Source organism: Python bivittatus, unplaced genomic scaffold, assembly GCF_059951505.1.
Source record: "Python bivittatus isolate LINGU-HERP-01145 unplaced genomic scaffold, Pbiv_v1 ctg000700_np1212, whole genome shotgun sequence".
NCBI classification, from domain to species: Eukaryota; Metazoa; Chordata; class Lepidosauria; order Squamata; family Pythonidae; genus Python; species Python bivittatus.
This window is the reverse complement of record NW_028277098.1, coordinates 58000194-58016229: the sequence shown is the minus strand read 5'-3', so window position 1 is coordinate 58016229 and position 16036 is coordinate 58000194. Positions and strand designations below refer to the sequence as shown.

General features: G+C 42.1%; 1 protein-coding gene across 2 annotated transcripts in view; it reads right to left on the bottom strand.

The window, feature by feature from the left end:
* Positions 1–15688, bottom strand: part of BLTP3A (bridge-like lipid transfer protein family member 3A) — a 71702-nt gene extending 56014 nt beyond the window's left edge. For both annotated transcript variants that reach the window (XM_088153143.1, XM_007426633.4), the window contains exon 1: positions 15531–15688. In XM_088153143.1, the coding sequence (XP_088009269.1) occupies positions 15531–15574 (44 nt within the window). In that variant the 5' untranslated portion in view covers positions 15575–15688. The remainder of the gene's footprint in view (positions 1–15530) is intronic.
* Between the last annotated feature and the right edge of the window lie 348 nt (positions 15689–16036).

Genomic DNA, 16036 nt, shown 5'->3' with positions numbered 1-16036 from the left:
TTGTTGTTTTGAATCTCTTTCCCATGCTCCCTCCTTTCCCTGGTCTGAGATTTTCTTTACTGTCTTTTTTATTTGCTAACAGTTTTTGCATACTTCACCAACTTAATCTGTTTTCCTCTACACCACCATTGCCACCAAATCCAAGTAAAGAGCACTGAGTTAGCTGTTGTTGCCACTGTATCATTGAAAGATCTGTAGCAGCTGAGTGGTGTTGCCTCTAGAATAAAGCTCAGTGCCACCAAACAGCTGATTGGCAGTGCAGCTAGAAGCCCTTATCAACTGTGAGCTTTGCTGTCATTCCAAATATCTCCACTACCATTTCAGATATCTCCACTGCTGGAGACCTCCAAAGCTAGACACCTCCTGGCTTCCTCCATGCCACCAAAGAGCTCTGTCTCCCTGATCCCCTTGGAGGCCGCCTCCAAAGTGTTGTGCTTCACTGGAGCTCAGAACTTTCAGCTGTTGAAATTCAAGTTTCCTACTCCTAGCAAAAATGAAGGTTCACAACCCAACATCCAATCTTTAACCCTCCATAATGTTCTACAAACTCCCAAAGTCCTGCACACATACACTGGATCCTGATGCCATTAAAAAAAAAGCAGCATGATTATTTATTTCAGCAAGAACCAACAAAGTAACAAACAACAATCTTTTAAACAACGTGTCTTTTCTTTCTCTCTTATTTATAGCAGAAGATAATCATATTTGGCTGTCAAGCCTATTCAGGCACTCAATAGCTTTCAAAATTAATTGAAAGAGATTATAATCAAAATCACATAGAATGTGCATGCAAGCAGAAAATTGTGTGTAGAATTTAAGTAATTGTACTGATGACAGAAACTTGATTTCAACATCTGAAACCTAACATTCAAGCACAATAAACATTCTATAGCTACCTTGAGTGTTACACTCTGACTGAATAATTTGGTAGCATAACTGGATTTTGAACTTCTCAAACAACATAATAAGGCTTGTTGAGAAACTTAACTGATCCCATAGAACTGGTTTCCCATTTCCTAATTCATGTGAATTCTTTCATGTATTTGTAGTATGCTATATTATATAAGATGAGTTACATTGAGTTGGTATATTAATGAAATAAGGGTTTGGGTTTTTTTCTTAACAGGAAATAATTTCTCAAACAGCATCTGTACTGCCCCCTACGAAGAGACCCCCCCCAGACATTGACACTAGGTCATTTCTGCCAATAAGTCAAATAAATATATTTACACTGAAGTTGCTCTTCTAGGTTCTTTAGTCACTATTCATTTAATTAATAACTATGTGAGTTCTACAGTTTTTGTATCGAAGTACGAAAAGTGTGGAGGAGGACTTGGATGAGGAGGTTCAAGGTCATGGGGAGAAGAATCTTCAGCATCTCCTCAGCCCACAGCCTGAGTGTGTCAAAGCAAAGAGGATGAGACTGGCACCACCCTAAGGAATTCGTAGTGTTTAGTTGCAGGCTTTGGGGGTTAGAGTTAGTCTGACGAGATTCTGTCTAGCAGGTGTAAGCTAATAAAGTAACTGAGCAATTCCAGAACCGTCCCATGGAGTTTCTTTGGCTGAACCTGACATCAATCTCGCCAGACTCCTACTCCTGTCATAAGGGAGAAATTCTGGAAGTATGGCAACGGATCCCCAGGGGGCCAATTTAACCCCCCAGCTCTTGGCGGTGGCGTTATTACAACATCAACAACAAATAGATGCCCAGATAAATAATTTACAAAAAGTGATGGCCCAAATGGCCCAGCAACTCGGGCAAGCTGGGCAAATATTGCCGCGGCCCCTGCAAAATATTGCAGCGTTCTCCTGGAAGCATGCCTGAAAAGTATGGAGGTGAGATGGAACAGATGAGAACCTTCCTGGTGCAGTGTGAGTTGTTCACGGATGGCAGACCAGAGGAGTTTCCTACGGACCCCACAAGGGTGTCCTTTGTGCTGAGTTTATTGAAGGGAGCTGCTGCCAAGTGGGCGGCCCCCCTAATAGAGGCAGGCGATCCGGTACTCAACAACTATCAGAATTTTGTTGGTGCCTTTAGGGGGCATTTCGGGGATCCAATAAGGAGACTAACTGCCTGTCGGGACATTTGCAAGCTCAAGCAGGGCGGCAGACTGGTAAGGTTGTACATTGTGGATTTCAAGTTGTTGGCGGGGGACGTCGAGTGGAATGACATGGCTCTCGTTGACCAATTTCGGAAGGGGTCGGACCCCAAACTTTGATATGAGCTGATAAAGCAGGGCATTCCAAATATCCTGGATGATCTCTATCAGCTCTGTATAATAACTGATGCCAGGCTGGAGGACCTAAAGCAATATTTGCCTTCCAATCCTCTTGTTGCCTCACAGTTTCCTCTGGCAGTTCTACCTCCTCCTTGTGTCGCAACAGCAGAATTGGCAGAGGAGGAGCCACTGCAAATAGGAGCTGCTAGAAAGGCAGTTTCAGGAGAGGAGAGACAAAGGAGGAGAGATCTGAACCTCTGTTTTTACTGCGGAGCCCCAGGGCATATGGTGAGAGCATGCCTGGCAAGAAACGTGCCGTCAGGGGCCAAGTGCACGCACCCATCCTCCACCAAGCACACAGGTTCATTCCCAGTGCCACAGCAGGAAAACTTGCAGAGCCCCTCTCTTCAGAGCTTGCGGGGGGGGGGGCATCAAGCAATTAAGGAGAACTCATTCTGGTGATGACAAGCAGGCATTCATACTAGTGCCCATCACAGTAACCTTGGATTCGGGCTCCAAGATAGAGTTGGAGGCTCTTATAGACTCAGGGGCTACCACAAGCTTCATAGATATTCAAACCGTGGATATGTGGCAGTTGCCTATGGTGGATTTGAAGAAATCCATGGAGGTAGAGACTACAGACATCCAGCCATTGAGGGCAGATCCAATGGTGCAGTCTACGGTGCCCCTGCAGTTGACCATCAATGATCATACAGAAATCTTGCCCCTGTATGTTACAGCATTTTTACAGGTCCCGGTGGTGCTAGGTACTTCATGGCTTAGACTGCACAACCCTACCATAGACTCGGCTGCAGGAACAATCTCATTTTCCTCTCCAGACTGTCAGCACCACAAGGCACAGGAAGCCATCCTCCCCATTTCCAAGGGAAACATCCAGGCAGGGGGAGAGGGTTTACCTGGCAAGTATGCTGATTTTGCAGACATTTTTGGAGAGGAGGAGGCTACTGCTCTACCCCCCCCCCCATAGAGACTGTGATTGCACAATTGATTTGAAGCAAGGGGCAAAAATCCCAGCCAAGGGGCAATATCCCATGTCTGCAAAAGAGTTAGCTATTCTCAAGGTGTACCTGGATGTGAATTTAAAGAAAGGTTTTATCAGACCATCAAAGTCACAAGCTTCAGCTCCCACATTTTTTGTGCCAAAGAAACCAGACCCACAGGCTTTGGGGACTGGGTCTAGTAGGGCAGCTCCCATGTGCACAGTCCACAATTACAAGGAGCTAAATGTGATAACCATAAGGGATCATTATCCACTGCCATTGATATCAGATCTTTTAGACCGGCTGCAGAAAGCCCACATTTTTACGAAGTTAGACCTTAGAAATGCATACAACCTCATTCATGTCAAGGAGGGGCATGAGTACCTGACTGCCTTTGATACATGGTATGGAAAATATAAATACACAGTGATGCTGTTCGGGCTTTCTAATTGTGGGGCAGTTTTTTCCAGATTTATGAATCAGATTTTTTCTGACATAATTGATTCCTATGTTGTGATTTATTTGGATGACATTTTAATATATTCCAGGGATGGTGAGTCACACACGATGCATGTCAGAAATGTGTTGCAGAGACTGAGAGAAAATAAGCTTTTTGCCAAGCTGGAGAAGTGTGAGTTTGATTTGTCTCAATTGGATTATTTGGGATTCAGAATTTCAGCAGAGGGGCTGCAAATGGATCCAGCTAAGGTGCAGGCAGTGTTGTCTTGGCACCCACCCTGTAATGTGAAGGATGTGCAGCGTTTCCGGGGCTTTGCTAATGTTTACAGAAAGTTCATCCCGAATTTTGCTGAGAGGGTTAAGCCCCTCATGCAGCTGTTAAAAAAAGGGAAGAGGTTTGCTTGGGCGGAAAAGGAGCAGGTGGCTTTCCATCAGTTAAAGCAGCTTTTTGCCTACTAGCCTCTCCTCCTTCACCATGACCCTTCGCGCCAGTTTGTCCTGCACATGGACGCTTCCGACGTGGTGATACGGGCAGTCCTGTTACAAGCTGAAGAGGGGAGCCAGGGGAGGTTGCTGCTGTACGCCTTCTTATCCCGCATGCTCTCTCCCGCGGAGAGAAATTATGATATTTTCAACAAGGAGTTGCTGGCAATTAAAGCAGCTTTCCAGGAGTGGAGGCAATGGCTGGAAGGGGTGAGGTTTCCCATGCGAGTGTGCATGGACCATAAGAACTTGGAAGCGATGCAGAACTCACAATCTCTCACTCCTTGGCAAGTATGGTGGAGTCAGTTTTTTTCACGTTTTGACTTTTATATTACGTACATTCTGGGGTCATGTAACCTGTTACCGGACGCGCTTTCACGGAAGCTGGAGTATGTTGCTGAGCAACAGCCACCACCGCGCACTGCGATCTTGCAGCCTCGCAACTTTAAAGACTTGGGCGGGGGTGGCACAGAAGAGAAGTTGGGAGCTAGTCGGCAGGCGGAAGACCTAATTGCTAGGATAAAGACACAACAGGTGCAGGACCCTTTTGCGAGTGCCCAGATGGATGACCTCCAGGGTACCCGGCAGGGCGTGGATTCCCCTTTTTCGATGGAAGGGCGGCAACTCCGACACAGGGTAAGTTATATGTTCCTTTGTCTCTACAGGAGGAGGTCTTGCAGCTTTGCCATGATAATGAGATAGCGGGCCACAGAGGGGTTTTTAAAACTCTTCACAGGACTCTGAGGGACTATTGGTGGCTGAAAATAGCTGCAAACATTAGAGATTATGTTGCATCTTGCCATGTGTACAGGCGAGCTAAGCCTCTCCATGGGAGGCCCCCAAGGCTGTTGCAGCCTTTAGACGCCCCCCCCCCCCCCCGAAGCCTTGGGATACAGTGTCAATGGACTTTATTACTAATCTGCCTCCAGTGAAGGGTTATACATCTATTCTGGTGGTTATGGACCTATTTACTAAGATGGCTCATTTTATACCATACAAGGGGCTGCCTTCTGCTCAAGCCACAGCACAGCTCTTTTTGGATCACGTGTTCAGATTCAGAGGAATGGTTAATCGGATAATAAGTGACAAAGGCAGCCAGTTCTCTTCTAAGTTCTGGAGGGTTCTTTTTGGGCTGCTGAAGGTCCGCCTTCACATGTCTTCCACCCATCATCCTGCTACCAATGGGGAGGCAGAGAGGACCCACCAGGTGTTGCAGCAGTATTTGCGATGCTACACCACATACAGCCAAGACAATTGGACTGCACTTCTTCCCTTGGCAGAGTTCTCCTATAACAATTCAGTGCACTCATCGAATGGGATGTCCCCTTTTCAGGCGCTGTACAGAGTGAACCCGCAAGTGTTGCCAGAAACTGTGCTGCAAGGAGGGGTGCCAAGTGCAGCACATTTTCTTAAAAAGCAGCAGGAACCTCAGCAGCTGTTGAAGGACCAACTGGCAAGGGTGAAAGAGGCATACAAGAGATCTGCTGATGCCTGCAGGCAGAAAGGTCCGCAGATTTCAGTCAGGGACAAGATGTGGTTGTCTACTAGGTTCTTAGCTTCCACTAGACCGCCTAAAAAATTGGATCCTTGGTTTGTTGGGCCTTTTAAGGTGTTGCAGCAAATGAACCAGATGGCTTTCCACTTGCAGCTGCCAGCTTCAGTGAAGGTCCATCCTGTGTTTCACTGTTCCTTGCTAGTTAAGGAGGCTCTGCCAAGTCCCTTGAGAATGCAACTTTCCCCACCCGCACCAGTCAAAGTTGAGGGAGAAGAGGAATACAAGGTGGAGGCAATTTTGGACTCTCACAGGAGAGGAAGGGGAGTTCAATATCTGGTCCATTGGAAGGGCTATCCTGAGGCAGAGCGTTCCTGGGAGAATGCAAAAAATGTCCACGCCCCAGAGCTGGTCAGTGACTCCCATCCGTGTTTCCCCAGCAAGCCGAAGCCTCGCATGCTGCCCAGCGCGCCAGCGGTTAAACAGGAAGCAGAGGCATCAACAGTGCACTAGAGGAAGGTTTGGTGGGGGGCCTTCGGGGCAGAGAGGCTGGCGCATGGAGCCCACAGCCTTCCACCTCCGCTTTGCATTTTATAGGGGGGAGGGGGGCTGATTCTACTAATGCTGTAGCTGTTTTGCAGGACCAATCGGATGGATTGGGGGAGGCGCCAGGAGACACAGACAGAGCCTCATCACCTGCCCTTTCATCTCTACCGCCACTGCCCAGCTCTCATGAGAACTCAGATGGGGAAGATGAAGGTGGAGGGAGGGGTGATGTGATGGAGGACTTGGATGAGGAGGTTCAAGGCCATGGGGAGAAGAATCTCAAGCAACTCCTCAGCCCACAGCCTGAGTGTGTCAAAGCAAAGAGGATGAGACTGGCACCACCCTAAGGAATTCGTAGTGTTTAGTTGCAGGCTTTGGGGGCTAGAGTTAGTCTGGCAAGATTCTGTCTAGCAGGTGTAAGCTAATAAAGTAACTGAGCAATTCCAGAACTGTCCCATGGAGTTTCTTGGGCTGAACCTGACAAAAAGGCTTCATTCTTGTGGTCCTCAGGTTAATGACAGCACCTGTGATTATCTGAGTTTGAGATTTCTGGTCTACAGCCAAGTCCTATGATGCTATTATATATGCTCAGAATTAATGGGGGAGATGAGTGGCATACAAATTTAATAAATAAATAAATAAATAAATAAATAAATTTTAAATTTTAAATCAGATGTTTCTCAAAGTATTCTTTCCACCCAATCAACCTACAGTTCCAGGTAAAATCACCTAAGTATATCATTAATGGTTATCAGCCATCCTGGACAATGACATTTTGCTATCACATGTTTGAGCAATACTCCGTCTTTGCTTCTAGACAGTTGCTCAATCTAAAATAGGTCTTTATTCACAACAAACCACTTTAGGAATTAATCCCAGGTTATCAAATGCTACATTACACATAGGACTAATAGACTGGTTCCTAGGTAAGTACTTGGCCATAAAATAAATAAATAAAGCAAGCAAGCAAGCTTAAAAATTCTTTGTTATCTATGTGTTAAGTAATTTTTAATATTTTAAGCAATTTCCTATCTGGGTGTCTCAAAATGTATATTTCACATTTGTATCAACATTTCTTCTAGCTAAACAATCTATTATAACATTAAGGAACAATACAATGTTGTACAGTTACAGGTCCGCTCTCTAGCAAATAGGAAGTGCAGAATGAGTTTCTTGACTCCCCTCTTAATGTTATGGTGGTGCTAACCCTTATAAAGTAGTATCACCATGATAACCATAATCTTGGAATGGAGCATGGAAAAAAGAAATCTGTCTAAAGACAACTACTTTTCACTGTCTTCTTTACTGGACTGATTCCAATCAGAATTAAAAGAAGAAACAAATCTAATCAGACAAGCAGCAAGCAGCAACTGTCTTGCATACACTACAAAGAGAAACTGCTTTGCGGGGGGGGGGGCTTTATACTGAGAATATTCTCAAACAGAACTACTGTATACCGATCTCTTTCGACCGCTTGGGAAGCCATTTGCGCTATGCCAAGCTAAACAAAGCTACATGAGAGTGGCTCTGATTTATTTACTGCAACAGCTCAAGTGATTATAATAAATCCTGTTTGCTATTTTCTATTGCTGTTGAACTTACCTAATTAGGCATAAATTGTTTTGTTTGCTTGAAGTTGGATTTCTGTTTTGTGATCATATTCCACGTATCAAAGATCCAACCAATTAGTTTTGACTCTTAAGATCAGATGTGCAGAAGATGCATTTCCTATGTTCTCTCAGATTAAAACATTATCTCATACTGTTGTTTTATGTGTAAAATAAGAAAAACCCAGACCACCCTGAGCTTTTCGGAGCAAGGACAGGCCAAAAATTTGACTATTAATAATACTAATACATAGAATAACTTTTTAACAATATATGAAGGCCATATATTAGATAGGTATAATTCTCCTTTAGAAATGACTATATCATTAATGAAAAAAAATCAGTATTTGGTTGTGTGCAATATAAGAGTGGAATCTATACCATGAATTCATAAACCACATTCTTAAGAGACATTTACCACATAGTAAAATCATGTCACTTGGCTCAAAAATTAAATGAGAAAAACTTATAAAGAAACTAGTAGAAGCAGATTCATATTAAATAACAAAATTATCTTGAGTGGGTATGATTTTTTTTATCTGCAGAATTTTTATACCACTGACTTCACAGACTCTGAGTTTATAAAAGTTGCATGAAAAACATACAAGTATAATACTATTACACATATCCCACCTCAAAAGAAAAATGCATCCCATTCCTTGCCAAGAATCTCCCATCATGGAAATGCATCCTATAATTGAAGAATCCAAACTATTTCCATGGGCACCATCCACTGGCACCATCTATGTAGCAGCTATAGCCAATCATTTGCTTCCAGGATTTTTCTCTCTCAAACCCTGGGAATACCAAAGTAGATGAGTCATCTTAATTTTATTATTGAAGAAACTGAAGTACAGATTAACTATGTACCATACTTACAATCACAGAGAACATCATTGACACCTAGGACAAGTCCAGACTCTTAAACAACTTTTAAAGAACAGAAACAATTTCCATTAGAGAGAAAAACAATATTGTAGGAACAATATCTGAGAACATCTGAAATGCCATTCACTTTTATCTCTCACAGGAATATGCTCTATGCCACAACTTTAAACATATACCATTCTTGCTGAGGAAGCTAAAGCAAATGTTCAGTTTTGATTCTTCTTTGTCTCTGAGGCTGGTTCCCCAAATGCAGGACATTGTTTTTTTCAACGTACCATGTTGTTGTTGTTACTATTATTAGATTTTTATCGTGCCTTTTGGGCACCAATGCTAGCTTTCAAATGTACAATCCCTTTGAGGTTTTCAAAATAAAGAAACTCCATCTCACCAAAGATCATCAAAACTTATTTTGAACTGAGAATATTCTGTCACTTTAGCAGTTAGTTTCAGCTGCCACAGTTATTTTAGGCAACTGCAGTCTATAGCTTAACGTGGTGATGCCAATTCCCCAGCCACTTCCAAAGAGGAAAAACTAGAAATGAGAAGCAAAAGAGCACTGTTCTTTTATCTTATCTGAAAGATACTTGAAGTATAAATCTTCCTCTTATCCCGTATAAACATTATATTACTTAAGTAATATTGTTATGCCTTGACATTTCCAGAGGTATAATCCTTAAAAAAACAGAGAGAGATTGCTAGCTAACTGCTCAAGATAGATAAATCCTTTCTTCCCCCTTGAGAAGAATTTATAGTAAATCAAATGATTTTCTGCTTCAGACCTACCAACCTAGATAAGGATGATGTAATCTAAATCTAGCCAAGAAAAGAACAAAAGAATCAGGTTTTAGAGCTATAAAAGAGAGCCCTTAAAACAAACTGAGAGACAAGGAAATTTTTTTTTTTTTTTTGCTCTAGAAATCTAAAGGCATCTTGAGATGCTGAGATGCCTCTCTGGGGATCTGATACAAGTCAATTAATTTGCAGCTAGTAGGAATGCTATACTAACCTGTCTCAATGTGTAAACTTGTAAATAAGATCCAAATATTATCAATTACTATATATTACACCTGAGATCTCTCTATTCAAAGCAAATTAAGCCCTTATAAAGCACTGTTTCTGAAAGCACTAAGAAGAATGGCTACTGTATAATAGCATGCAGATACACACACACACACACACACACACACACACACAAATATTTTATGTTACAAGAATTGATAACTACTGGACGAAAAGGCTGCCAACCCATTGCTTGTGTGAACTAGATTGAAAACTACAATACCTAGAAAATAACACCAAAGATGTTACCTAGCCGGGTAACGAAATGTTGGTAAGAAAACATCCAAGCTCAGGGAACCCCAAGGTCTCCACAGTTCAACCCTGAGCTACACATATTCTCTTCTATTGGTACTTAGAAAATAAAAAATCCTCATTCCCTCCTATTAGTAATTAATTACCCATTCAGTTTCACAGCAACAGAATAATTATTTCATTTTTGGATAATGCATTTTTTCACCTACTGAGAAATTAAGTGTTTTAAAAATATTTCTTTAAAATATAAATTCTCACATTTGCAGTTTAGCAAAGAAAAGCTTCTAACTTCACTGTACAAGTGAGAATCAATTCAAGGTGAACTGTCTTTTCAGGAGAGTGATAGATAATGAGGGAGCTTTGGGCAGACTCATAAGTAAAATTCACAAAGTAATATATATATATATATATACACACATATATATTACATAAATGAGAGAAACAATAAAAAACAGTAAAGGGCACAAAAAGCTACTAGCTTTCTACATGAATATTGCACTATTAGAAGAATTCATTAAGAAAATAAAAATGGAATGTGAAACATCTGGGTACATATTAAAAAGACAGATGTAATATCAACCAGTATGCCTAGTAACCTCAGCACCAGTCTGAAGAAAAAAGGTAGTAGTCTTCATTCTGGGGCTCAAAAATAAAGAGGGAGAACATACTGGAGAAATAATCCTTCCGAGGAAGGTAATGACACACTTACACAAGACCATGAAGGATAAAGATATTTCTGTGACAATAAAGATTAGAACAGTTAAAGCAATGTTTTTCTAACAGTAACATGGTTGTGAAAGCAGGACATTGCAAAAGAGCAAGAGCAAGAACAAGAAGATAGATGCTGGGGATGATTTCCACCAGTACTATGGACTGCATGAAGAATCAATCAATCCATCCAACCTGGACCTGATAAAAACTATCTGCTTCCCTGAGGCAATAATCAACATGTAGAAGAAGCTCATAAACCTGGGTACATCATCCAAACTGATAATGGGCTAGAAAAACTAGCATGCCTGATAAGTTGGAGGAACAAAAGACTGATAAGGCAGAGAAAATCAAATAGAACACTGGAATATCCTTGAAAGCACCATGGAGTATCACTGGGGACAGGAAGATGTGGTAAGCATTTGTTATTATTACTATTAATCATCATCATCATCATCATCATCATTTGTCCATACAGGTCAGTATTGGGACTGACTCAACTGCATCTAATCTCAATAATAATAATAACAACAACAACAACGTTTATTATTATGGTCCATCGCGAGGCAGCTGCTGGCCTCACAAGGCCTTCCAAAGCCACACAAGACCTCAGGAAAGCCAGGAGCAGCCAGCAGCTGCCTTGCAAAGGGCCAGGCTGGGCATGCCTTGTCAGCAGTAGGAGGAAGATGGCAGAAGTCAGCTGGGAGTCGCAGAGCACAGGGCAGCAGGGTGGTGGAGTGCTGGGCAGAGCACAGGGTGGCAGGGGCTGCAGAGTACAGGGAAGAGCACAGTGCAGCGGGGACAGCAGGGGTGGCGAAGTACAAAGCAGCCAAAAGGGCAGAGATGGAGAGGAGATAGGTGGGTGGGGGGAACTGAGGCATATCCTGTGGTTGTAAATGCAGGCAGGATGCCAAGTACCCAAATTATAATCACGTGACTGTGGGGGCACTGCAACAGCCGTAACTTCAAGGACTGGGCGTAAGTGCCATTCGTTCAGTGCTGTTGTAACTTCAAATGGTCACTGAATGAACGGTCATTAAACAAAGACAACCTGCATGTACTTGTTAAGTAACACTTCTTTCTTAATACTTCTTGACCTTTGAAAGTAATACTTTCAAGTATCACTTTCAAAATCTTTCAGTGTATTGGACAACCTTGTTCTAGCATCTCAAAAAGAGAAAAGTTTCTCTCCTGTTCACTTTTTCCACATCACACATAATTTTGTTCAAGATATAAAAGCTGGAAGATGTAGTAAAGATGGAGATTAAAATAGAAATTCAGAAAACAGTATTATGATGAGCTCTGCACTACTAATTGTGATATGCTGTCCGTTTATAATTCAAAGGAAATAATTATAGACCCTGTCTGATCAGACTGCCTTCATGAAACTATCTCATTTGCCTCCTCTTAAAATTATGCTCTTTGTTTTGCCTAGAAGGTATCTATTATCTGCCTTGATTTTTAGTCATTAGACCTTCTGGCTCTATAGAAAGCATTGTAGAGCAAGTCATGGTAAAGGGGTGATGGAAGAGAGCGAAAAACAGTTCAGAAAAGACTCTTATCTCCCTTTAAACATCCTAACTTTCTTCTACAAAGCCTTACATTATCCTAAATTTACTTGTTTTATATTTCCTGATGTATTATAGTATATTATTGGTATAACTCATCCAGAGAACATTTCTGTTGAGAGCATATATGTGCTAACTATGTAATAACTGCCTGTGATCAGCCAATCCACTCTCTACTATCTTCATTTTTATTCCATTGCCCAAACCCACCTTTCATCTTTGCCCTTTAACTAGGTTTTAAGGGCACTACCTATCATACTGCAGTCACAGAAATGTTAAGGAAACTATATAATTTGCATTACAACTGGAAATATAATTCTTTCCTTTATCTCTCAAAAGCCTCATTGTAAGAACCTGCCAGACTCAATTCCCAATCAAAGTAAATCTCATTGGCACCATAAATGGATTCAAAGAAGTTCTTTATTGAGAAGCAATCTACAGTTCTAAATTATTGCCAAGACTAAAAGCCGATGCATGCCCTTTTTTCTCCCCAATCTCTTGCACTCCCCTCTTTCCAGTCCATCATCCGCTTCATGCATGATCTCAGTTCTTCCCGGGTCTCAAGCTGGTATGACCTTGGGCATTCTTGGGAACCAGATAACGGTTCTGAATCTAAACGGCCCTTCCTTCCCCCTTTTCTCGTAATGGTAGAAATGAAGCAAGCAAATTAACTATCTAATAGATTGCGAGGCTTCTGACACTCATGCATTTTGCAACTCTGTTATTTTAATATGACTGATATTTTCCTTAATTCTCTACCAAAACAAGAGCAGATGGAGAAACAAGAACAATTAAATTAATAGGATTACTACCCTTTTGTTTTCATACAGTTTATTGAACAGAAGCAATACAAACAAATCATGGATCACTGAATGGCATGGGTAGATGAAACATTTTCACTAATGTCCTTGCATAGTCTTCCTACTTACTCCCTCCCCCACAAAAACATTATTTATTAATATTTGCCAATGGCTTTTCCAGAAAACACATTGCCCAATAACAAATGTGTCAATAATGTTTCTGTATAACTAAGTTCTTCTTTTCCCTGAGGAAACCAGGCACCTTCATTAAAGGAACATCATTCAGAATTTACCCAGCACTTGAACTGCACTATTTTGTTACTAAGAAAATAACCTATTTTGTCAGCTAGCATACTGATAATAAATGTATTTATTATGGGGAATATTGCTGGACTTTCCTATAATTATTTCTTGGCTCTTTTACCAATTATATTTAGTGCTCTTATCTTTAGTGTTAAGGATTTAAAGGCAGCATTGAAATTTAAAGGCAGCAAAAAAATTTACTCTTTTACCAATTATATTTAGTGCTCTTATCTTTAGTGTTAAGGATTTAAAGGCAGCATTGAAATTTAAAGGCAGCACTGTAACTATCTAGGCAAGCAAGGTTATCTCTTCATAGAATCTATTCATTATTGTATTGATGTTAAAATGCTTTGGTACTTAAGAATAAGCATCCTCTACAGCATTAAAATCATTCTATCAATATGCAAGTCAGTATAATGATTAACGTTAGACTAATATTGGAGAGGCACAGGTTTAAAATGCCATACAGCAGGGTTCCTCAACTTGGCAACTTTAAGACGGGGTGGACTTCAACTCCCAGAATTCCCCAGCCAGCTTTGCTGGCTAGGGAATTCTGGGAGTTGAAGTCCACCCGTCTTAAAGTGGCTAAGGTTGAGGAACCCTGCCATACAGCCATGAAAATCATTCATCCAGCCACTTTCTCTCCACTTAATCTACCTAACTATTGTTGGATGTTTATATTGTGAGCTACCACTCTTAAGCTTCTTTGAAGAAAGGTGTAATGAACATACAATAAATTAAAAACAAGGGGAATAATGCAAATGAAGGAAGTTTGCCTTTCTGTGCAATTGTTGCTATTTTGTTTTTCAAAGTCAGTGTCCTGAAGTAAGCCACAATAACTAAAGCTTTACCCTCAGCATCTATACTTCCTCTTGCACCAGAATCCCATGCTATATTGCTATATGGAAGAAAACAGGATAGGGGAAAAACAGCAGAATGACTCTGTGGCAAAGCTATTTATTTCCTACAATACATAGACTGAACATCAAGCTACTGAGCATTTGAGGAAGTTAATTTGTTTGCTTTCTCTGTCTCTGGTTTTGTTTTCCCAGTCAACTTCATAAGCAAAAGGTAACTGTTGAACCATCTGGGGATTTTGAAAGCCTCTCAAATTAAATGATCACACTGTAATTTGCATTTTTACCCTTCAATCCATATTTATCAACCCAAGAGATTCCATACTAGTTACAACTCATTAAATTAAGATGAAGGCAAATGTGGCAGAAATTCTACAGATTAATGAATGGGGCTGGCAAATCTACCTGAAATCAAACAGATTTCAAACCAGATTCCCTGAGTCTCAACATTATGTTCAATAATAGGTTACTATTTTTCCCTCAATACAATACAGTATGATCATTCATCATTCTACTTATTTTTTATTTGCCTTCCCATAAAACCTTTCCCCATGGGTTTGGAGTGGCATACATACGTAGTGTTCTTTCAGTGTTATCCTCCCTATAAAGTGGATTAGGCTGATAACTTCTTTTTAAAAATTATATGTAATATTTCTAGCGCCTCATAAAGGAAACATTCACTTGAAACCCTTGAAGTGTCTAGGACACTAGTGAGAAGACTAACGCAACAACCCAGGGAGATATAATCTTCAGAAAACAAAAATCAACAATACCTCAGAACCTTCTCTGGGACTGAAAGAAGTCAGAAGATACTCAACCTTCATCTGTGTGTGCAAATCTCACACAGAGGTACGCAAAGGAACATGTTAATACACACTCATTCAAGTACAATAATACAGTGAGAAAATATTATTATTCCAGACGGAGGGTGAAAACTAAATGAGTAAATGTAACATCCACAGCTGGATTTCTTCTAATCCTCAGAGAGAGAAAAGGGAAGAAGAGAGGAGGAGGAGGAGACAGAAACTAGTCGGAGAGGAGACCGAATATCGCATCAAAGAAGAATAAACAACAACTGGAAAGGAGGGGAAAGAAGTAGCTAAAGAAACACCTTCGGGGAGGCAGGGGGAAGGGGGCTTCGTCAACCTCTCCGCTGCTCTCACGACTTTAGTTGCCGCAGAGCCGTTTCCAGCTGGGATGGGCTCCCCCTCCGCCGCGCCCCCGGCCCGACCTTCCACCCCCGCGCCCCTCGAGCAGCACCCCAAAGGCGGCCCCGGGCCACGCTCACCTGGACAGGTGCTTCAAAATCTGCTTCTTGATGAGACCAGCCATGCTGGGCCACAGGCAGGACGCGAGTTCTCTATCGCCCCAAGTGCCCCGTCATACCCTTTCTAGCCGGCCGCGGTTCTTGCCGCTCCCGCCGCGGCCGCCAGCATCTCCTGCCATCCTCCGTCCTCCCCTCCCCGCCGCCTACCCCAGGCTCTGCCAGAATCCCGGCCGCCACCGCGGCGAAGTCCGGCAATGCCACTCGCGCCCCCGCCCTCTGGAGAGAGGCAGCAGGAACCGGGCGGTGTGGCAGCGCCCTCTATTGGCTCACAGGGGCAGTAGCAGCCTCGGCAACCTCGCCGTTTCTCTGGTTGCCGGCGAAGCGGCTCCGGCGCGAACGTTCTTGCGGCTTCTCCCTTGATTTTTCCCGTCGGCCGCTAGAGAAGGCTGATTTTCTAGAAATACCGTAGCTCCGCATCCCCTGGCAGTTTGAACAGCATGGTAGAAAGGAACTCCTACATTTTAAAG